Source organism: Dermacentor andersoni, chromosome 2, assembly GCF_023375885.2.
Source record: "Dermacentor andersoni chromosome 2, qqDerAnde1_hic_scaffold, whole genome shotgun sequence".
Lineage (NCBI taxonomy): Eukaryota > Metazoa > Arthropoda > Arachnida > Ixodida > Ixodidae > Dermacentor > Dermacentor andersoni.
In genome coordinates this window covers 125,516,735-125,540,901 of record NC_092815.1, presented here as the reverse complement: position 1 = coordinate 125,540,901, position 24,167 = coordinate 125,516,735, and the positions used below count along the sequence as shown (strand labels likewise).

The 24,167-nt window shown below is 45.1% G+C and overlaps 1 protein-coding gene across 1 annotated transcript in view; it reads right to left on the bottom strand.

Moving 5' to 3' along the window:
- Positions 1-24,167, bottom strand: part of LOC126541155 (proline-, glutamic acid- and leucine-rich protein 1-like) — a 63,182-nt gene that overhangs the window by 38,402 nt on the left and 613 nt on the right. Inside the window, exons 2-8 of the mRNA XM_050187836.3 lie at positions 23,891-23,955; positions 23,178-23,283; positions 21,052-21,207; positions 18,827-18,898; positions 13,881-13,940; positions 2,131-2,293; positions 377-512 (exon numbers count right to left, since the gene is read on the bottom strand). Coding sequence (XP_050043793.1) covers positions 377-512; positions 2,131-2,293; positions 13,881-13,940; positions 18,827-18,898; positions 21,052-21,207; positions 23,178-23,283; positions 23,891-23,955 — 758 coding nt within the window. The remainder of the gene's footprint in view (positions 1-376; positions 513-2,130; positions 2,294-13,880; positions 13,941-18,826; positions 18,899-21,051; positions 21,208-23,177; positions 23,284-23,890; positions 23,956-24,167) is intronic.

The following is a 24,167-nucleotide window of genomic DNA, read 5'->3' as shown; positions in this document are numbered from 1 at the left end:
GTAGGAGCCGAAGCCACCTCTTCCTTCTGCATTATGCATGCAGTGCTTTACAGTTAAGCTACAGATGCAGCCATCCTCCCATCAACTTTCTTAGGTACTTGTGTATGTTTACAAGATTACCCTATATGAAAATTGCTTCACATGGTTGCAACAAAAATCAAGCCCTCAGCTCGCCTTACTTTTCTTGTTTGTCAGTAAATAGCAGATCTGTTGCTTTAGGGCATTTTTAAATATGCCAAATCTTAAAGTATGCATGAATGCATGCAGGTAAACACACAAATAACAACAAGAGGGATTAATGGGGCCTGTAGTGGAAGCTGGGCACTGCAAAGCAAAGTTGTGCAGTAAGCCAGGCAACTCCCGGGCAGCAACTGACCCCACGAGCATAAGGCTGATGGTTCGCATGAGGCTCATAATGCGGCGCCAGCACAGAAGGCTAGCCTGGTGGCTCTCTTCGGGTGAGCTGGGAACCTCCAAGGGAACGGCCTTGTCTGCTCTGGGCCGCCCCTTGTCTGTGCCACAGAAGAAAAAAACGAGGGAGAGGGTCTCAGCATAGGTGCGCTGAGAGTGCGCAGCCAGAAAGAAACAACTGACTATACTGTGACCAGAGTTCATAGCAGCATGGAATGGCATGAAGCGTAACGCAGAAAAAGCAAGGACACAAGAAACGAAACACAGACGTAAGTGCTTGTGTCTGGGTTTCGTTTCTTCTTGTGTCTTTTTTCCTGTTATGCTACATTTCATGCCATTACATTATGATCAACCAACAAGCCCACATCACCACCCTTGTCGACTTCATAGCAGTTTGGCTTGCACATGCCGTATCAGATGCAGAAATGTACTGCGCACCTCCTACTTCTCGCGCACGTCGAGCTTCTGATCTGCCGCTATGACATGGAAAAATATGCTGAAGCCGACTGCCGGTCCCGTGCGTTAAATGCCATGTATCAGACGCTGAATTGTACAGTGTCTCCTACTTTTGTCAGACGCTGGGCGTCTGATCCACCGCTATGAAAAAAAAAACAAGAAAAAAGAAAAAAAAAAAAACACCTGAATGCGGCTGCCGTTCCGGAGCATCAGATGCCTAATCGCTTCCGTATGTCTCGTACTTCACGGCAACATGTTCAAGGTGCGATCATTATGCGAGGGGGAAAAGACACTCACTTTCTAATTAGAAAAGAGGGGTGTGCTTCCATTATGCCAGTAAATACGGTACTATGGGGCCTACTGTTCAGGCAAATTTCTGTAATGAGGGACTGTACTTCAGTGACGTTTCGTTGTCAAGAGATAGGAAATGCATTGAACCCTATAGATGTTTATTAGGGATACAAAAATATTTCACTGCAGTGAGAATTTCCTTATCTCAGGATTTCACAACCGCAGTGTTCGACTGCATACTGAATGGTCCTAGAGCCTGTGTAATGTGGCTAAGAGACTCAGGATTCAAAGTTTCGGAAGTAATTAGACAATGTATGCAATTGTCTAATTAACCTTAGGCATACACAGATAATGATTCCTGGGTGACCTACTGTTAGCGACATATACAGCGAACGTAAAGGTGTACCGCTCATCAACTGTGGTGGTTCTCTGGTAGGCACTATAGGTCTACTCGATTTACCACTACTTCCTGAACTAGTTCAGGAGGTGCTGCACCTCACTACTATTTGTTTCACCAGTGAAACTCACCAGTGCAATGTGGCACTGTCAGCATGCCAGCATTAGTTTTACATATTGCACCATGCGGACTGAGTTCAAGGCATTTCTTGCACTAGAGGGAGAGGGAGTGCAGGGCTTATGCGATAAGTGCCAAGCCAGTTCTGCATGAGCACAGAACTGGAACTAAACCACAATGAACTAATTTCCGAAGTGCAGGGCGATTCAAACAGACTTTATATACTGTTGCACTCAGTATGAGCTACAACACACAACCACTTTGCCACGCACTAATGCGTTGTAGATAATACTAGTAGTACAATGGTGCCATCATCTGTTCAGGGCACTATAACAGAACACGAACCTGGACAAACTTAAGACATGTAACAGCTGTTGCTGTAAAATTTGCTCATGCAAATGCACCTCATGCAAATTGAAGAAACCAAACAGCTTGGACACACATCTTCCTTCACTCACCAATGTGCAAGTCCTGGAAGAGGCTGTCGAGTGCTGTGTGCACGGTGGCCATGAGGCGCCCCAGCTGGTGAGACCAGGCTTCGGAAGAAGCCATGCCTTTGGTGCCACCACTGCCGGCTCGCCGGCAGCAAGGAAGTAGTGCCACGCACTCACACACCAGTTCCTGGAACGTGCGAGGTGGAACTAGAATGCTCAGCTGAAACAGGCTGCATTGCTTCAGCTGGTTGAGTTTTAGCTTGGTCATATATGTATTACATTTTATGAAATACAGGTTACCAGAGACGTGAACAGCTGTAGTGACAGTGGTAGCAACGTCTTGTGATGTAGACTTTAACCCTTTCGCTGTCACGGATGTACCGGTACGTCATCGCGCTTCCCCCCCACAGTGTCACTGACGTACCGCCACTCCCCACTTTCTCTTTGCTGAGTGGCGCGGTGGCTCCACGTTCGCTGGATCATGCGTGGTGCGCGTGTGGTTATGGGTTCAAGGGTTGTTCTGCCATCTCCGCTGGTTTGAAGGTTTTTATTTTTCTTCTGTTGGTGTGTCTGCTAAGGCGCGTCAAGTTCAGGCGCACGTGCCGTTGCCTCTCCGAAAAGGGTGACTCGATTGCTGCTTTCGCTCTCTCGCCGCACCCTCGCTTCTGACTTACAGCAGTAAACGTAAAGCCCTTCGAACTTTGTATAGCCTTTTTCCATCTCCCTCTGTCTTCTTGATCAGGCAACGTCCCATTTCTCTCCGTTGTGCGGGCGACTGAAAGCGCATCCTCCCTGCGCGCGGTTACTTTCGGATGGCTGAGCGCGCGCGGGACCTTCGTCTGCTCATTGGAGCGGTGGCTCAATTCCGATTCAGAATACGAGCCGAGCTCGGATTCGGACTCGAACAGAGTCGCATGCGAGGAAAAGGGTTCCGCATCGTCAGATTCGGATGTTTAACGGATTTTATAGTCAGGCTGATGATGATGATGATGTTTACTAACAGCAGCTGCAGAACACTGAAATGTGCATATTGCACTGACTATGTTATTTGTATACCAATCATAATCAAAAATAAGTTTCTATGTTCATTCCCTGTTATGCTCGTTCCCTGAAACCCAGCCGACACTGGGGGTGCGTCACGGCCAGATAGGTCCGACAGCGAAAGGGTTAAACAGAGAGAGAGAGGGAGGGAAGAGAGAGAGACTACAGAACACTTACAGCAGTGACCAACCACACTTCACTTAGCTTCTGGCATAAAGCATCTGCGACAACATAGTCGTATGCAGCCCTTTAACAAATTGTTTAAAAAGAAAGCCTGTGTACCATATTTACCAGATTGTAACGCACCCCCGAATGTAACTTCACCGAATTATTGCAGGCTTAAAGTAAAGAAATAAAATGGCACTTGAATGTAATAATGGTGTCACACGGCCACTTGTGATCTCGATCGAGCCCGATCCGGATTAAAATTCTCAACCACGATTATATCACTCCCGTAGTTTGAGAAATGGAGCCAATTGTGACCCGAATGTTTAATCCCGATCATGATCAAAAGTGCGCCATGTTACCCTTGCATAACATGCTGCCGATTCTTGAAAGGAAAATACAGAATGCCCCCCATGTTCTCGATCAGAAAAAAAAAAAAAACAAGCTGCAGAATTTATCTTAACAAATGGCAATTATTTTTTTTTTTAGTGTGAGCTTCCATAAAAATCCGAGGACACCTAAGCACTTACGAGTTATGAATGCAAACGCATTAATGTCCAACTAAACGGCGCTGAGAGGTCCGAGTTTTGCACACTGCAAGTAATGTACCATAGTGGCACGTGCTTCCCGAGCCAGAAAGCAGCAGCTGCTTTCGGTGGCAACACCACATGCCACTGACGCAGTGGTTCCCTTTCTCCTCACGCAACACCTGGGGCGCTACCATCACAGCAGGTGTTCCCGTTCGACTGCTCTGCCAACGCCTTCTAGATAGCATAGGCCGGTACTTCGATCCACTTTGTCACGCTACCTTTCCCGACTGCCATAGAATATAATGGGGATGCTCCCGAGTAGGCCACGGTGATTTTGACGTCACAACCTTCATCATGCTGGGCACTACAGTGTAAATTTCAGTGTAAGCAGCATGACATTATAAAGCAGAGTGCACAGGCCTGCTATCCTAAGAGGCATTGGCTCAGCTCCATCGAAAAGCGCTTGTGCCAAAAGCGAGAGTGAGGGTGCCGTGGTGCAGCGACGATACCGTCTACCCTCACGCAACTTCTGGTGCACTATCGCACTAGCAAGTGTTCGCTTTCACCCGTTTTGCTCCGTCAAGGCACTGCTCGCGACGTGTTGTCACAACCAATGGCAATGAAAGTTTAGGTGCTGTTTCGCTGCTACAGATGACAAACACTGGCTTTTTTGCTCAATGGGCCGTTTGACACTTTTGGGTGAATAAAAGCAGCACATCATCACTGCCATTTGGGCGTTAATGGCCACAGAATTCAAGTGCATTAAATTAAATTGAATTATGGGGTTTTACATGCCCACACCACTTTCTGATTATGAGGCACACCGTAGTGGAGGGCTCCAGAAATTTCAACCATCTGGGGTTCCTTAACGTGCACCTAAAGCTAAGTACACGGGTGTTTTCGCATTTCGCCCCCATCGAAATGCGGCCGCCGTGGCCGGGATACTCAAGTGCATAGGTGCGGCAATACTGAATAATCGCCCTATGTACTGCTATCACTTTCGCAAGAGTTCACATCGAACTTGTCGAAGTATGCGGCCGACAGCATTTCTGGCACTGTGCACATAGTATAGCGAGCTTGGGACAGCGCCAGAAACGCTGGAGGCTGTTTACACAAACTCATCCAGTGCAGAGTCTCGCTAAATTGCGTGAAAGTCTCTCCGAAAGCTACTGGCTGAAAATACTGCTCCAGATTGCAGTCAGCACAAAATGAACCGGCAGCAACATTTGTAAAAACGTGCTCCGAGAACACTTTGTAATGGCAATGACGCTGCGTTTGTCGGCTTTGGCGGTAGGCTGTTGCGAACGCCCCTAATGCAGGTTTTGTTTCATATCCTATTGCAATGCACAGGTGATTTTCCAGTCCATTTTCTCAGAAAAAAGGTCCACATTAGATTCAGGTAAATGCGGTAGCACAAGAAAGTTTCTAACATACTGTTGTTGGACAAAGTGCCACAGGATGTCACTAACACCATTGCTACTTCCACCCACATCTTTGGTAACCAAGTATTCCGTGAAGGGTAATACCAGGGTCTTTCAATACTTTTCATTTGGTCATGAAGCTTCTGTGTAACGCAATGGGAGAGCTTCATATAGCACCCGCAGTGGGCGCACCGCAGTGCTGGCACAAGTAGAAGGTGAACTGCAGCAGACGCCAAACGGATGCCACAGGCGTTCTGTGCGTACGCTCACTATTGCGCAAGGCTCAGTTGCCTGTATCAGTGTGTGAATATTGTCGTCAAAATGTGCAAATCGCCGCCCTGTTTCTGTACAGTGTTCAGAAACATAAATGCGAACAATTTCGAAACAACTACAACGCTTTGTTTCATTTTCAGTCTCAACTGCGCTAGCAACAGCAGCTTAATTCATAATTCAAATTGTACACTTGGACTACTCCATCGTTAGAAACCTACAGAACAATTTCGCATTGCACGTTTATGTAATTGCACAAAAAAGAAGGTATGTTTCAAACTAAAGAAAGCTATCTGATTAACTAACCAAACAAATAAGTAATTACTAAACAAGGTTAACCAATTGATTACTAAATTAATTATCAGACAAATTATCAAATTAATAAACATATTGGTAACGGTAACTAAATTACCAAATTATTACTGGCCTAATTACCAACTAATTACGAATCACCAGCTAATTACTGAACAAAGCTAACCAATTGATTACCAACCCAAATAAGTAACTACTAAATTGTAAAACTAATAAGTAAACAACCTAACTTATTAACTAATCTAACAACTACATTAACTAATTAAACTCAATAAAAATTAATTTAACAAGCTACAGTAACAAAATGAACTCAACCAATAAACTCATTACTTAATGATAACTAAGTAATACACCAAATAAATAACAAAATTAATTATCTAATCAACCTAACATAGCTACCCAACTGATTGACTAAGTTGTTTAACTGAAATAACAATATTATTCACTAATAACCCAGCTAACAATAATAACTAAGCAAATATGATTAACTTACTAATGAACTGATAACTAACACACAGAACTAGCTAACCAAATATAACTGGCTTATCCAACTAGATAACTAGGTAGACAAAGTGCAAATAGAGACAGCCGAACGAAACACTTGGTGCAAGGTAGGCGCCTAGGGGGGAGGGGGAGGACTTCGATAATAAAACAGCGCTGTGTATAATTTAAAAACACACATCGCACATTAAACTATTTTTCCAAAAGCTCCTGTTGCATGTTCACTATAAAACATGCTGAAATAAATGTGGGAGAGGCACCTTTCCTTGTGAAAGATTTGCATGACCATTGTGGGGATGCGCGACTCTCGCGCGTCCCCTGATGTTTTTCCCGCATAGCGCATCCCCTGATATGCTGTTTTCCCGCACGGCTCGCGTGGCCTGGCGGTCGGAGTGGTACAAGCGCGGTGCGAGAGATGGCCCGACCGTCGCGCCGCGGCGGGGTTACTCGGGCGCCGAGGGACAAGGCGCTGTCTCTTTCCCGGCGGGCCGGCGAACAGCGTGGACATTCCGCGCGCGCTGCGACCATGCTTCTGCGAGACCGCCTCGCGTGGCCGCCTTCGAACGCACGACCGTTGGCGTGACCGAACACGCGAACGACCAGGCGTTGGGATCCAGCATGGGGCGAACATATTCGCTCGCAATGCGGTCGCGGTAAGTCGGACTTCTAGATTTGTCGCGCGCCCATCGGCATGTTTTGGGGATAGCAACTCGGCTAGCAGGCATTGATCTATGAAAGGTGCAATAAATGCCCTTGTGATTGTTTGCACTACTGTGTTGTCGTTCCTTTGTCCCAAGAGTACGGAGGAGAACCCCGTATCTCCCACATCTGGCTGCCCAACGTGGACCTCTTGGGGCATCGGACGATAGATTTAACAGTTTTGCTTCGTTCAAGACCTTTGTTTGAACGGAAGCGTAGGGCTAGCGTGGATTTTGATCGCTAGCGTTGGCGGCGTGCTTTCTTGAGCGAGGCGGCGGTGGCTGTAGTGTGTTTGAACACGTCAACATGCTAAGCCTTTTCGCAAGTGTTTTCTTTAATGACATTCGTCAGTACGAGAGCCACGTGGTCTGCATCCTGGGAGAGCGAGGCTGAGCGCCCGCGGAGCAGTGGCAAGCCTGAAGCGAGTGAGTACGGAAGCCTCGTGGGTGGTCCGAATTTCTTATGTAAATAGCTTCTTCTATCTCTTTGACTCGGATGAAGTCGCGGCTCTGGGAGCCGGGTGGCCGCGGGCCACGGGTGCCACGACGGGCTGACTGGTATTGCGGCCTGGCACCGGGCGCTCCGACACCGTCTGGGACGGTGGGCGCCGTCAACTCGGATGCTGTGTGCACCGAGCGGAGTAGGACCACCTCACAGAGCTAACGTCTCCTCGCGGCTGCCTGTTTTGCGCTCATTTTGAGTGTTGTTTTTGGATGCCGGTTGTTGTCAGAGTAGCGACGCTTTAGGCCTAAGGCTTTACGAAGCTGCCTGTCGCACGTGGAGGGACACAACCTGGTGGACCGTGGCGTTGAGGTGTTGCAAGTTGCTTCCCTCATTCCAGTTAGCCTCACACGAATTGAAATTACTCGTTCGACTCAAGAAAGCGAGCTTCGTTCACGTGAACTTAGCATCTGAGTAGCTGCCCGATCTTTTGCTAGCCGAGTTGAACATCGTACCACGTGGGCGATGCGCATGCAGAATTCCTCTCCCTTGCACTACTTTAGTGTTTGCCGAGTGTTCCGAGTGTACGCAGCGTGATTGGAGTCACCCCTGGCTGGCTGTCACCTGCACATCGTCTGCGCGGCTGCCCCGGACTACGATCGAGTCACCCCGGGCGATGGTGATGCTGTGGCCAGTTCGGCGCAGCGACTTCGGTGGCCTCCTGCATCCAGCTCACAACCCTCGGCGGCGGACAAAGGAGCCAGCGGTCACCGACAGCTACGGCGGCTCTTGCCAGCAGGGCGTGTCGGCGCGAGCGACACTTGCTCGTACCGAGTACTGCGTCGTCGTTTCCGGAGTCCTGGCCTGGGATCGTGCCGTCGAGTCGCAAAGCTGCTGCTGTGACCGGCGGACGCCAGCGGTGTACCCCAAGGACAGTCGGCTCGCATGTTATGGACAGCGTGTTGCATGTACTATCTTGTTCACGAAGCACGGGTTCATGTTAGACCGTGTCACATGTTTCGCCGGAATAAGAAGTGATTTAAGGTTGGGGGGATGTGGGGATGCGCGACTCTCGCGCGTCCCCTGATGTTTTTCCCGCATAGCGCATCCCCTGATATGCTGTTTTCCCGCACGGCTCGCGTGGCCTGGCGGTCGGAGTGGTACAAGCGCGGTGCGAGAGATGGCGCGACTGTCGCGCTGCTGCGGGGTTACTTGGGCGCCGAAAGGGAAGGCGCTTGGTCTCTCTGGGTTCGGGAAGCGAGCGGGAGCGGACGTGCCGCCCGCGCGTGCAGGAGCGGACGTGCCGCCCGCGCGTGCGCCGACCATGCTTCTGCGAGACCGTCTCGCGTGGCCGCCTTCGAACGTGCCACCATTCGTGTGACTGTACACGCGAACGACCAGGCGTTGGGATCCAGCATGGGGCGAACATATTCGCTCGCAATGCGGTCGCGGTAAGTCTGACTTCTAGATTTGTCGCGCGCCCATCGGCATGTTTTGGGGATAGCAACTCGGCTAGCAGGCATTGATCTATGAAAGGTGCAATAAATGCCCTTGTGTGACTGTTTGCACTACTGTATTGTCGTTCCTTTGTCCCAAGAGTACGGAGGAGAACCCCATATCTCCCACACCATGCAACCTGGTCACCTGGCGCAGCATAATGTTCACCTTATTATGCCAGCGCCTCTAGTGCAACTTCCAGTCCCTACATGAAACTTTTGAGGAAGTTTTATGACCAGATGAAAAGTATTGAAGGACAGACAAGCTAGGAGAATTCTCCTAGCATTAAAAGAAGAATTACCTATGAGATGTGGGATGCTAATGCCATAATCTTCAGTGCAACAATGCTGTGACAATGTAATTCCACTGCTCGTAAAGCACCTTACAAATTGGCTGAACCAGCACCAACATTTATCTCCAGTGTTGTTCATTGCTCCAAACCACAGCATTAGCAGTGGCATCTAGTGAGCACAGGTCAACTAAGACATCTCCAATTTGGGCAACACAACATACGGGAAACCTCACAGAGGAATGCAAGAAGCTTTTTGTTGACTGTTTACTGGCTATTCATAAAGCTTTTCAGTTTACTGCAAGTTTGCACAGACCTGGGGGCTTTTTTTGTGCAAACAATCATAGCAACAGGTATGCAGCTCCTGGAGCACATGTTGTAACATGAAAAAAATAGATTCATAAACTACAGCAATTTCAAGCGTATTATCCCCATCCCAATGCAAGGATGAAAGCCTTCCCCAGCAAGAAAGATAAATGAACACTGGTAAATGCAGTTTCAAGACTGCGCAAGAGAAGACACCGACATATGGGACAAGCGCTTGCTTGTCTATTCCAGCAATCTCCAATTGAAATTGCATCTGTCTTGTGCCACTAGATGCCATCCTATGCTTACAAATGTCAATCTCATCACACCAACTAATACTGTATTTATAAGTTTATAAACTGTCACGTCTATAAGGCGAGGGTGCTAGTTGGAGGACAAAACAAAAGAAAATGTCGCCTCATAGTGCGGCTTCACGACATTGCAGCGAGTGCTGCCATAAAGCCACACTATAAAGCAAAAGTCACGCTGCCATGAAGCCACACCTAAAGGCAAAATTTGCGTATATGGCGGGGGTGACATCGCGGCTAAAGATTCTGGGAAAAGAAACCTCGCCTTATATTCGAATAAATATGGCACTCTCCAATCCTCAATTGTGTGCCCCTTCCCTTGGTGCTTTCACATGTATGTATGATGCGCAAAAGAAATTTTAGAAATGCGAATAAGCAACAGAGATGTAGTTACACTCAACTTTTATGAGGGTCATGATGACACAGCGGCTTCACAAATTGCATTGCAGCGAAGCCATATCTGAAGTCACTACTGTGAAGGTATATTCAAATGCAAAATACACACATAAATGTGTCACGTGTTTGCACGCAGTTGTACCACACTTAACACAACAGGTAACACAGAACCTATTTGCTACTCCTAGTAAATGCTCGCTACCTAGTGGCTATGCAGAGAAGCAGCTGATCCAGGTTCAGGTTTGAAGCAAAAGAGGGTGTCCTATCACGGCATGCGCTGAATGCTTTGTAGTTTTAAAATCGTTGTTATGCTGCTGCACACAAGCCCAAAAATGAAAAAATACAGATCTAAAAAAACTTGGTGTGTACTATTACGCATTTCATCGCAGTGGAAAGACAGTAATGTACAATTTCATCGTTTCTAGAAAGAAGCAGACGACATGCATCAAACAGAGACTTGGATAAGAAACTTTCAGATTCGAGAAAGGCGATCGATAACGGTATCGAAACACTTCACTTGGGTTGGCTTCTTTATTCCCGGCAAGTAGACCATTGCTTTTTTATTGTTTATTTCGTTGGGTTGGCCCGTAAGTACTGGCATATTTTTTAAGTGAAAATTTTGTGTACAAAAGTAAAGGCGTTGGCAATGATTTTTATGTTATTTGATAGAGAATTATGCGCTCTCCAACATTGTTTTTAGTTTCTTAATGCTGCTATCCCTTTTGTTCTTTCCAGGTCATAGAATGGAGTGTCAAGTCGACAAAGAAGAGCATTTTTGACACCTTCTGCTTTTTGCATTTAGTAAAGGTACCAAAGCCAGACATTGCTCGAGAGATTTGTGAAGTGTATGGCGAAAAAGCGTTGCGTCTTAGGACGGCTCAAAATTGGTTTAAGTTCTTCAAAGATGGGAATTTCAACCTTAAGGACATGCATTGCACCGGATGCCCTGCCTCCGTTCAGTTCGACGAAGAGCGACTGAATCAATTTATTCATGAAGATCCGCGCCAAACGACACAGGAATTGGCAGCGATGATGGAATGCTCCCACAGTACCATAGTGTCACCTTCACTCGACGAGAAAGGTTCAAAAGTTGGACGCATGGGTTCTGCATGCTCTGAACGACAACAAAACTCAACGAACCACAATCACCACCGGTTTGCTTGCCCATCATTGGTCAACTCAGGGACACAAGCAGCTATTCCTCTACCGAATTGTTACCGGTGAGGAAAATGATGCCTGTACGTCAACATCAAGCAGCGCAAACAGTGGCTGAGCCCCGGCAAACGAGCGACACCACGAGTAAAACAAGATCTTCACTCGTGCATATGGTGGGACTGGGAAGGCATGCTCCTCCATGAATTGCTTGATCAGAACCAAATGGTGAATGTGGAACTTTAGGTAGAACAAATGCAACGACTTAACCATGCTATCCAGCAAAAACGACCTGATCGGCAACATGGCGTTATTCTGCAACATAACGACACCCCCCCTCACATCGCCAATATGACCAAGGAAGCCATTCAAACGCTTGGCTGGGAAGTGGTGCCACATCCTCTATATTCTCCCAACTTCATGCCTTCAGATTTCCATCTGTTCAGATCTCTCTCAAATGCATTGCGTGGCGTTTGGTTTTATAATGATGTGGAATTGCAGGCTTGGCTGGACAATATCTAAGAGTTGAACCCAGATGATTTCTACCGCAGAGGCATTGACCAGCTTGTTCAGCATTGGGAGAAGTTCTAAACAATAACGGAGAATACATTATTGATTGTTTTTCATTTCTTGTGTATTTTTGTGGCAACGTAAGGTTTAAAAAAAAAAAGAAAACACACCAGAACTTTTGGGCCAACTGAATAAATATCTTGCTGGCATTTCATACCACAGAGTGCACTTTGTTCAGGCCGGTGCTTTGACAAATTGTCGTGACGTTTGCTTAAGCTTCATTTGGTTTTTGTTCGTTTAAAGTTTTCTGCCCTAGGATTAGTGTTACTGATGCTTTAAACAGCAGGAATATTCTCGATGTACTTTTGTCTGCAGTCATGGTAGCAGGAATAACTGCCTCGCAAGGTCTGAAGTTGATCATGACACATGTTATGCCGCAATGCAACATATCATTTTCATAGCACAATTTAGTTTAGCAGTACAAGCAGAAGGTGCAGTTTTCTGATTCGACGCAGCGAGTTCCCGGTTTATTTGCTCACAAGAAATTTAGAAGCAACTGAAAACAGCACTCGTTTCAGCTTTCGAGTATTCCACCTGTACACAACGCCTTTGCTTTCAGACACTGTGCACACAGTTAAATTACATTATAACTAGTACGATTCGTTTCCAAGTTGTGCATTTACATTAGTACAACTGACTTTGCCAAAGAAATCCCTCACTAAATTTTGGAAAAAACTCAACTTGGCCCAACTGATTGTTATTCACGTTTCACTGGGTTTAAGAATTTCTATGGCCGGCAAGTGTCTGCTGTGTTCCCAAGCCCAGGCCCAACCTCAAACACTGCTCACTGTGAGCATGAACAAGCGCCAGTCATGGGACACAAACAACCTTATTACGCGTGCGAGCTAACTAGAAAGAAAAACATGCATCCCGACTCACAAACAAAACCCTTATTTGTTTTTATACCAAGACACATTGACTAGGTAGCTTTACAGTCTTCAGCCTCATTCTATCAGCACAGAATATCCATATGTAGCTTCTGAAAGCACGACAGACGTTACTGCCTACATACTGTGAAATGCTGTACTATATGATATACCGTAACATGAGTCGCAATATTTAGTTGCCTATGAAGGTTGAAAACAGAGAAGCATCATACATCTAACAAGTGTTTGCACCTTTTGGTGGCCCGCTACCCTCAAACACTTTTTTTTTAAATCTCCAGCTTGCTTGAAAGGCTGTTCATCTTTAAAAAATATCTGATGTGGCTAGCTGGGTAGGCCAGACATTTACACGCACAGCGCAACTATTTCCACAATATTGTCACTCAGATCCTCGAGACCAATCAAAAGGTGATCACCAGCACGGACCCTTTCGTTTTCCACGAGACGCCTCGACTTGATGCCACAAAATAGAAATGTGACCACAGCACGCAGCGATAGAGCCACTGTGAACCTGGATGTCGTAACCATCTTTGTTTATTTGGGACAATCTAGCCAGCTCAAGTAGCAGATTCTGGAGTTGCCAAAAGCAAAAGCAGTGATAACTGCAAAGCAAGGTTAAATTTAGAGCTGTACTTCATGACAAAAGGCATGCTGGGTTGCTTTCTTTTAAATCTGAGCACCATTGTATGGAGTTATTTTGCGAAATTAACAAATTTTAATTTTTCTTCTTTAATTATTATACAATGGCTGCTGGCAACCAGGTTATATGCAGGTGTGAATTACATGCGCACAAGTATTATGGACAGTGTGGTCAGTTTCTCAACACTTGAGTAGAGGTCACTAAGTCAACACCATAACACCAGCATGAACTGTTTGCAGGTACTGTAAGCATGGCACAATTGGTCTGGTCATTTGGTTGAAGTCAACACTTGCACGGCAGCATAATCTGATACTCTGGAAACCTCATCAACATTTAGTGCAGCTTCACCCACCTGAACTTGCTGTGAATTCCAGGTGACGAGCAGCCTGAGCAATGTTTTCTCCAAGGCATCCTACACAGAAACAGGGAACATCATCTAGTAAGCCACAAGTTGAGGAAACAACTTCAGCTTCATTTGACTTTAGTCATTCAGTACGAAATAAGTGCTGTAAGACAAGGTCACCTGAACAGGTTCAATGCAATGTGGATGCGGCGGACTTTAATAATGTTACATGCAATAGCTTCACTATACAGCAAAAGCTTGTTAATATGTACACACTTAAAACATAACGGCTAAAACACAGTTGGAATGAATTCCCAGCCCAGTCTCCATAAAGCCCAATGCATTGACTGACTGCTTAAGCCACAGTGGCTCATCATAAGCCCTCCAGTTAGTGCATACCATAACGGGCACAAGAATGCTGCACTGTCCAGTGGATACGAGAACAATGCATCAAGCGCAGCTTCTAAACATCGGCTCTTTAAAATGCAGGCTTTGCTTGCATTCATCTTGGCCTGGCCATCAGACATTCAAAGCGATCGGAGATTGGCTGCCGCACAGAGGTCTGACAGGGGCTTCTGCTGCAACCTGCGTGAAGAGACGAAGTTTGCCAATATGACTGCCTCGTGGTTCCTCGATTATGGATTGCCAACTTGATCAACAGTGCCATCACTGTTGGCCGTCAATTTAAACAGCTGGCATACCAATGAACTCTTCAGAGGGCACGAGACCAGTGCATCAAGCGCAGCATCTAAACATCAGCTCTTTACAATGCAGGTGCGTAAACAGTTTCCGCTATTCACTAAACAGTCCAATGAACCCTTCTTGTTACTGTTCCTGTGCCCACAGGTATTGCACCCTATTGTGTATTACTGCTTTTTGACAGCTTATTGCTGCTGTATTCAGTGGACATCGAAACTAACCCTGCCCCTGGAACATGCTCCGATATGCTGTTAGCAATTGATTAACTACCACACAACCCATACAAGCAAATGAATGTGCTTTTAAGCTACTTTTAAGCTACACGTACGTTCAATCCAAAGTTCTAAGTCCCAGGCTGAGCTGGCTATAAACATAAAAACTATTACGAAAGGGCAAAACAGTATTGAGATAAAGATTATGGATATGCAAAAATGGCTAGAGGACCTGGAGCTGAAAACACGAAAGGTGGACGATTACGGGCAAGAATTGTCTGCAACACACAACTGAGTTGAACTCACAAGCAAAAACACTGCTCTGCAAGGGTCACTTGATGAACTTAAAGGCCAATCATGACGTGATAATTTAATCTTCCGAGTGTTTGATTGCTGCCCGTTTATAAGGATACACGGCAAGAAGCAGAATTAAAGTTAATGGCGGCAATAAAAGCAGTACCTGATACCTTATCAGAACAATCTATTGACCGCGCATACTGCCTAGGTTCTTTTGACCAAAACAAGCGCACCCAGAACAAGCGCATGACCAGAACAAGCGAATTTAGCTATGACCAGTCATAGCTAAATTCTCTGGCTTCAAGAAAAAAGAAAATATACTTGCTCTCTGCAACCAGCCCAAACGTAGCAACATTTCTGCGAGTGAAGACTTCTCAGTCACCACCTGCTCATCTGACAATCTAATGGAATTCGGTAAAAGCCAATCCGACTCGTTATTGTTTAACAAATGCTTTGCTTACAATCCCAATCTTGATTCTGTCCAGGAACTAGCAACACGAAGTTCTAATGGTGATGCTCGTACACGTTCACATCCACAAGTTTCATCATAGGAAAGAGAGAGGGGCAGCAATTGGGGCAGCAACTGCAATTGCTCCCATTTCAAGCTTCTGTTTTTTTTTTTACTAATGCAATAAGTCTTCACAATAAATTTAACAGCTTATCATGCACTAGTGGCATGTGTTCTGCCAAAATAATCACCCTAACCAAAATGTGGCTGTCAGCACATGCGTATGATAATGAAATTTTTTAATATGCTCATAAATTTGCTGTTTACTACTGATCGTACCGAGCGTCGTGGAGACAGGGCCTTCCTCGCCATTTTGAAGAACATTCCATTTTCACACACATCGGTCAATATTGATCTTGAAATAATCTGGGCGTTACTAGCGCTGGGTCACATGAGAAGAATTATTGGCATCTGCTATCATTCACTGTCTTCGCCATCTACATCTGTGAATGAATTACACAACAGCATAACTATGACAATGTCGCATTTTCCTTCACATCCCATCTTCTTATTAGGAGATTACAATCTTCCAAATATAATGTGGAGCATCATACCATCTTGTTCTGTGTCATTCTCTTCACAAGCTAATGAATATTTGAATCCACGTTCTATTTTTTATTTTTCAGTGTTATGACCTACCAGAATGTGTATTAACACTGCTAATATCCTTAACCTAATTTTAACAACATATGGTGATCTAGCAACTTCTATTTCATGCCTACCGGGCATTATTGATCAGGCTTTGCTGAATTTATCGATTACTGCGCTATCATTCAAGAGCCCTAAACATTAAAAAATGATACTTATATAGAAGAAAGCTAATTTTGATGCCATTAATACTCAATGTTCCATTTTCATCGACACTTACTTCAAGAACTTTGATAGTTGTTCAGTACAGACTAACTGGGATATGTTTACAAGTTCGTGAACTAACAGAAAAGCACACTCCTTACTTTACCATCACTTCAAATCCTAAGACACTTATCAAACAAAAAGAAGCGTCTGTATTGCCTACCAAAGTTTCCAAATTGCATGCTGGGAAGCCTACAAATCTGCATCCAACACATGCATGTCAGCACTGAAAACTGCGAAAGGTGATTTTCTGTCATCTACGCTCATTCCTGCCAAGTTTGTAGAAATTAAATCTGGGAGATCTTCTGACCGGGGGGTCAGTGGCTTACACACACACCCAACCCCTCCACCCCCAACCCCTGACATCTTCAAGTGCTGACAGGACAACTTCATTACAGTTTTACAAATGACCACATGAACATCAAAGACTCCCTTTTGCAATCATTTTGTTGTTGCTGATATTGCATTAAAAAATTATTTAGCATTTAATTAAATTCTCGGGTTTTACGTTCCACAACCACAATCTGATTATGAGGCACGCCGTAGAGGGGAACTCTGGACTGATTTCAACCACCTAAGGTTCTTTAACATGCACCCAATAAACGGCACACGGGCATTTTTGCATTTCACCCCCATCGAAATGTGGCCGCCGCGGTCGAGATTTGATTGCGCGAACTCGTGCTTAGCAGTGCCAAAGCCACTAAGTAACTACAGCGGGTGTTACAAAAACTCTTCAGGTAAAGTTTTATTGTAATAAATTCCATTTCTTTCACATTTTGCGAGGAGGACGTTTCCCAGCGTCTTCTCACACATGGACGTGCGGAACTGTGTCCTCGTCTTCTTCACGACGTTAAACTGCTGCTTGCACTTAGCGCTGCTCTGTGGTATCAACAAAACACCCAGCATCACTTTGTTTAAGCACTGCATTAAAAACACTTGAAGATACCTTTTGCACTTGTGCTCCTTGCTTAAAACCATGACTGACCGTAGGCCTAGGCCACACCAGAGCGCCTAATACCAAGGAGAATGATGGAAAGTCTAGGATTGCTAGTTGTGGAACGCGGCATTCGCTCACTTGCTCAATGAGACTAGGGCCAGTAGGGCACTCAACAACCTCATCAGTGTAAGGAGCGGCGCTGCAGTTAACAAAATGGTGCACGTATAAGGCTTCCCTATTACTTTCTTAAACATGCTATGCGTGACCAACTGGATTAAATTGGATTTTTTTTTTGCCAATGTGGCCTGACAAAGCACTGGACGCGGCTAGAACTGGGCATAGCCTTCAGGCTATGAAACGGGCCACAACTGCAATTTCCGGGAGATTTTACTGTCGACCGTACAACCGGAAGAAATGGTCCGGATACAGAAGACTTGGTAGGTATGTACACTACCAGATATACTAAACACTAAACTCAAGAACTTCGGGTAAATGATCAATCCAACAACTGATTACTCAATAGCCTTAGAAAATTCATCCAGTGAAGTCCTTCCTGCGAACGCCCGTGCTACATTTCTTAATGACACATTTGCTAGTCACTTTTCCGCTTCCTCCAATACGCACTTACCAACAGCCAAACCTGAAGATTACATTCTAATGGCACGAGTGTTTGTAGACGTTGCCGGCATCGCTAACCTGTTGATTTATTACCATCTAATTCCGCTCCTGGATGTGACAATGTCAACAGCAAGCAAGTCTCTCAAAAGCAGGGTGTTGAAATTAAATGTTTTTCGTTCTGGTTTTATTTTCATTCCACTGCAAAACATTTCGTACCGGTTCTGCTCCAGAACGAATATATATATATATATATCCGTTACCAAAGGGCCCTCTCTCCAGTGAGCCCAAATGGGAAGAAGCCCTCAAAAGCCCGGATCTCAACTACCAACTCAAGGCCGTCCAGAGGGCCCAAGAACTGGCGGAGCGTCACCACGTTCCCGTCCTGACTTGGGCATCGCCTACACTTTCGGCCGGAGGAGTTCCCCGCGTGGGATCTCCTACAGCTTGAAACTCCTCAGGACTTCAATAAAGTTCTTGACTGACTGACTATCCATAACGGTTCATAATGGTTTTAGTTCGCATGAAAAATTTTTCTAATCAAGGTAACGATAAAAACATCTTATTTATTTTTATCAATAAGTGAATTATAAATTCCGAGATCAATGCTCAGTGCCTTGACTCAAGGCATTTGGACATTAAAGCCATTAAAGACATTAAACCTCATAACTGAACTTAAGATTCTTGATGTAATTGCAATTTTCTTTTTTTTTATATGTGGTATTTTCAACAGTGGTTTCTGTTGACAACCCCCAATATGAATAGAAATAAGCTGAACCTTCACACTGAGACGTAAGCTGCGGCAAAGTAGGTGTGGAGCAATGTTTATGCCCACCTGAACAGAACCCATCAGTCGGCCATACTCCTTCATGCAGACCAGCAGGCACCTCAATGCGCCTTCGTCAGGCTACAAGAGAACACACAAAAGAATGCATCAGAGCAGTGAATTAAGATGGCATGCATTTGTGCATTCTTTGCTAAGCAAGGAATGCTTAACCACAAAAGAACTGACATCCAGGCTGCTTGGTGTAGTGGTGGCTCACAACTGTCATGACAGCAACACAAAATACAGGAGCTGCTCCCCATCTCTGCCAGAGTGCCACGATAATTATGAAGGCTTTGCTACACATTCATCTGTTATGGCTGACGTGAGTGACAGCAACAACCTTCTCAACTGCTCCAACTTGGATAACGACCACAACAAGCTGTCGTCATATTCTCCACAGCCAACTATGTGCACTGCTATCAAACGGTTGCCAAAACTTTTCAGATAAATTTGTCACTAGCGTCCATGCAGCTTTCTTCTACAATGACTCAACCAGCATGGGAATGACAGGACATACAAGTATCAACTCAATTTGGCTGATGGCTTACTGTAATTGTTTGATGGTTTATCACACAACCATAGCTGCATCAGCACACTTTTTGACAATTCCCGCTGGCAATGACCATCAATGTCCTTTTTTGGCAATAAGAAATGCAATGCCTCCCCAAAACATGATGTTTCACCTCATGTACAACTATCAATCACTAAATATTACAAAACACTAAATGATCACAAAGCTGCAATGTTGCAAGTTTCTCATCAGAAACTCAAAACATCAGTTAACTTAATAAGGTTCTGTTGGAGTCAATGCCACCACAACTATTACAAACCTGTTACATAAAACGCATACAAATTAAAAAATCAGACAGTATGCATAATTTTGGGGCTATAATGTGGAACTACGGCACTAAAAAAAAAAATGCTGGATCTCCCGTAGTCGAGAGTAGATACAAACATGAAATGGCTACCAGGAAAGCAGAATGGTTGCAGATGATACTTAAAAATCTTAAAATAGGTGTAGTGCACGTTTGCAACGGCACACCACACCACACAGCACCACGCCATACTATGCACTGGTCAATACATGTACTTTCATGCCGCAGACATAACCTCATTGCAAGTCTCATCTCGGTCAAACAGCCACCCGCGGTGCACCGCTACTGGCTTAAATGCTGCCGGACGTGCCGCGAAACTCTCAGACCGCTGGCACTGAAAAGAGCACAGGCAACTCTGTCTCAGTGCCAAAAGATGACAACAAAGTCTATAGTCCCCTGCGTCTGCCTTTTGAACGTCGCTGTTGGAAATGACAAGTAAAACTTCAGTGTACTAGAAGTTACAGCTTGAGTGATACTGTGAACAAACATTGGGAAGAACTTGGAAGCAATATTTTTTGTAACTTGTTTGGGAAATAACTAGCGTATGTAATGCGGTATTGCCTGGATGTTCTCGTGCAAGTGCCCGGATGTTCTTGTTTGAGTGCCCGGATAACAGCTCTGGCTTTTGGCTCAAGGTCACTCGAAACTCATCGTAACTCAGTACATTACAGCATGCCCCCATCCACAAATGCCAATCTGAAGCCTGAACTTCACATCATTCCCACATTGAGTGCTTGACTGCAGTGCTATATTTCCTTTTATAGTCAGTGGCAATTTGTGAGGACTGCATGCATAAATCGGTAATTGCATGCAGCATGTTTTGGGCACAAAGGGCAATGTCCAGCTGAGAAAATGCTATAGAACTTAGTGCCTGAGCCTGTAACATTCCTACCCGTGTTCACCGAGCAGAGAGTGCAGCAAGAGGGTCGTAATGCTCCCACTGGTGTCTGTGTCAAAACGTGCCACAAGGGAGAATTGCCACAAGACGATTGAACGATTCCTCCTTCAATCGTCTGAAAGAAATCAGCATCCTGATGGCTTGAGCCAGGTGTTCTCAACTACAGCCATCTACAACCAGTGGGCACAGCTCATTGAACTGCTCATTCCAGAGTATATCAATTATTCAGCCCATTCTTTCCCATTCCTCATCTTCAACTCCCAGTGATTTGGCAAAATCTATGCTGCTGCCAAATGAAGGCTGCTGTAGAGAAACTGAATTCAGGCAATTTCGTTTTCTCAGTTCCCATACCCAAAACATTTCTTGGGTGCAATTCTATTAAAACAATTCTATTCTTGGCGATGATATGTGTAGCCAAATTGCATAATTATGTACCATGGGCTGACAGCTGGACAACTCACCTCCCTTTCTGTGGGTGACGAGAGGTGTGCCAGAAGCCGTTCCAGAAGCACAGGCATCAGTCCCGCTGCATCTCGGTTCAGCTGTTCAGACAAAAGAGGGAGCAGGCGACACAGCAAACGCCAGCCTGTTCGCTGGGCACCCCGAGGCCGCTTGCCCTGAGTAAAAAAACAGAGTGACTCTTTCCCAAAATGCAAAGCCATGGTCCCTCCATGCAAAAAAACAAAGCTGTCACTAAAGACGTACAGTCACTGTCATACTCAACCCAGACACACATTAAGCACCATGTTGCTTCTCCTGCAGAGAGTGCTGAAGATTTCTGGTTGGGGTGCCTTGAATGTACTAGCTTAATGCATTCTCCTTCCAAAGCGTTAAATGCTTACACCTTACATCATGCCTTTGTCGAACTGCTATAGATGTGTTTTCATTGCTCGATAGCAGCTGCTCCAACATAACACATGCACTTGTATTTCACATCTTCTGATGAGAAACAATACTATGATGTCATTGCTAATCCTACACATAAACTTATTTCATGAACACACATTTAGTGCTGTTTCTTTCTTCTTTAACATTTATCACGCAGCTTCAGCTTCCAGAATAGAGTTAGAATTTAATTCTTAAATAATTAAGCATCAAACTTTTTAATTCCTTTTTACATTATCAGATGTGAATCTGCTCATCAGATAATATTAGGCATTAAGTCTCCTCGCACGCACAGAGACCATCTATTTAAGGTTAGGCCGTACCTTTTCAGGGCGGATGTATTAATTTTTTTTAGTGCAATAGCACTACTTGACTCATTGGGCATTTTGCCTGTGTCCAGCGGAAACGATAAAATGTAAGTATAGTATGTACGAGATCGCTGTAGAGTGTAGAAAAAGGTCACAATGTGTGGAAAGTGGTTATATAGACATATCCAGGCATAATAAACTAAGAGATTGAAAATCAAAATCAGAATGCATTTGATTGTAGGTGAACTTGAGGCCAGGCCGCCCCAAGGAACTTTTGCAGTGAGAGCCAGAGGCATTACCTCTGCTCCACACCAGCAGGCGTTATCGCCGAGACAAAGGAGCGCCTACTTCACATGGTGCGCCAAGCAGTTCATGATACCACGGGAAAGGGGGGCTCAGTGCACCTGTGGCACGGCGCGCCTAGTTGTTCGTGACATCATGGGAGAGAGCTCGCCACTTGTATATAAAAGGACACAGGCATTGGCGTGTCTCTATTGTGTGTTGCAAAATGGATCCAGGAGCACCTACTTCAGCGGTGCCTGCGAAGCCACATGGTCAACCGCAAAAGTACGCCTCGGAAGAAGAAGCACGGGCCCAGAGCAACGTGGCTCGGTGTGCAAAGCAGCAAGACGCCGCCTATCTTGGTAAACGTGAGGCCGAAGCAGGACAGAAGAAGCAGCACTGTCACCTCATTTGTGAATGGAGTAAATAAAGAAGAGATTGTGATGGTTCTAAATGTGTGTACTTCCATCGAAAAATTGGGGAGCCCGCAACACTTCCGAGGGCTACTGCAAAAGCACTGAAGGGAGAGCACATTGGTGGACTACATGGGGAAACTACATTAGGAAACAAAAGTGAATCATAATAGTTTCCCAATGTAGTCCCCCAATGTGTTCCCTTTAGTGATTTCCCAGTAGCCCACAGAAATGTTGTGCACTCCCCAATTTTATTGCGCAAGCCATCGTTGCTTGAAATTGACTACCTGTGGATGCGGTGTATCATAAGTACATGAAATGCAGTGTAGTGCAAGCTGCATAGTGAATTATCTTGTCCCCAGCAATTATGTGGACACCAGCAACTCTGATTGCATACATTTTAGACAGCACCAGCTATGTCTATAACCTTAAGTCTGTACATACAGACTGATTTCATGCCTCTTGAACATACAATATTGTAGACAGTAACTATCATTATAAGCAGCACCATAACTGGATTGCACAATACAAGAATGCCACTTGGTGTGAATTGCATTTTTTCCATTCTTGGACATCACGGTGTCGCTTTTGGCACTTATCAGCAGACTCCTGAGGAGTAATAAAAATTGCACACACAAAACTCACACAGTGAAGCACCCCCCTTGACTCATAGTAAATGGTTTTTTAGATCACACTTACAGCGAGCAGGTGGATGATGGACCGTGTCCAAAAAAGGGCATCTGTCTGTACAATGCCAGTTGAAAAAGTGTTGAGGTAGCAGTCCAGGAGTAGCAATGCATCATAGCTGCAATGGACAATGAATAAAAAATTTACATGAAAAATAAGATGAAAATCACGAGATACCATAGCAAGAAGTCACGGTGAGGTAGACCCACAAAGGTACACTAAAGAGCACAACAATTTCCTCTGTATTAGTAAATTACCCTTCCGCAATACTAAAAACGCCATTTTTCATTTGCACCATTCATTTGTAAGTAGGGCCAGGATAACACAGATTCTATTCTAATGTTATTTTTTTACACGCTTTACCAGTGGTCAAAGCAGTGGTGCATCCACAAAGGGTGTTTCTCTCACCTAGCAGTCTGAAGATCATAACACTTTTTTATTCATTGATATTCAGCAACTCAGTATTTCTGTGTATGTCTATCTGCACGCAAAACTAAATCTTCATAGTCCTTGACAGATCCGCAAAAACAGAATAATGCAGTGTTTAAAAGTGCGCCTTGCGAAGTTCGTTTGCATTTCGCAACATCTTAATCAAACAGTCTCATCTGGCGCTGTTTTAATTCCCATTAATAATGTGTTTCTGGCAATCACTCAATAAAGGACGAGAGACGTCCTCGCGCGCGCATATTAAACAGAATAAGAAAGCACCCGGGAGAACATCTTACCTGGTCTTTTGCGACTGTAGTAGCGATTTAACTTTGGTTGCGACGACCTTTGGCGTGAAGTCGGCCTGAAAAGAACATGCAAGGGCAGTCAACACGGAGTGCACACAAGGCCGGTAAATCAAACGTGGCGCTGCACGCCCCGCGTGAGAAGTAGACTTTTAAAACGGTAAAAAAGTCGTTTCAAACAAATGCAAAAACACTAAATAATTCGCACGAGCAACTGAGACACAGCGCAACAGTGACAAACGATTTGCCGCCTTGGTCAACTCGTCGTCGA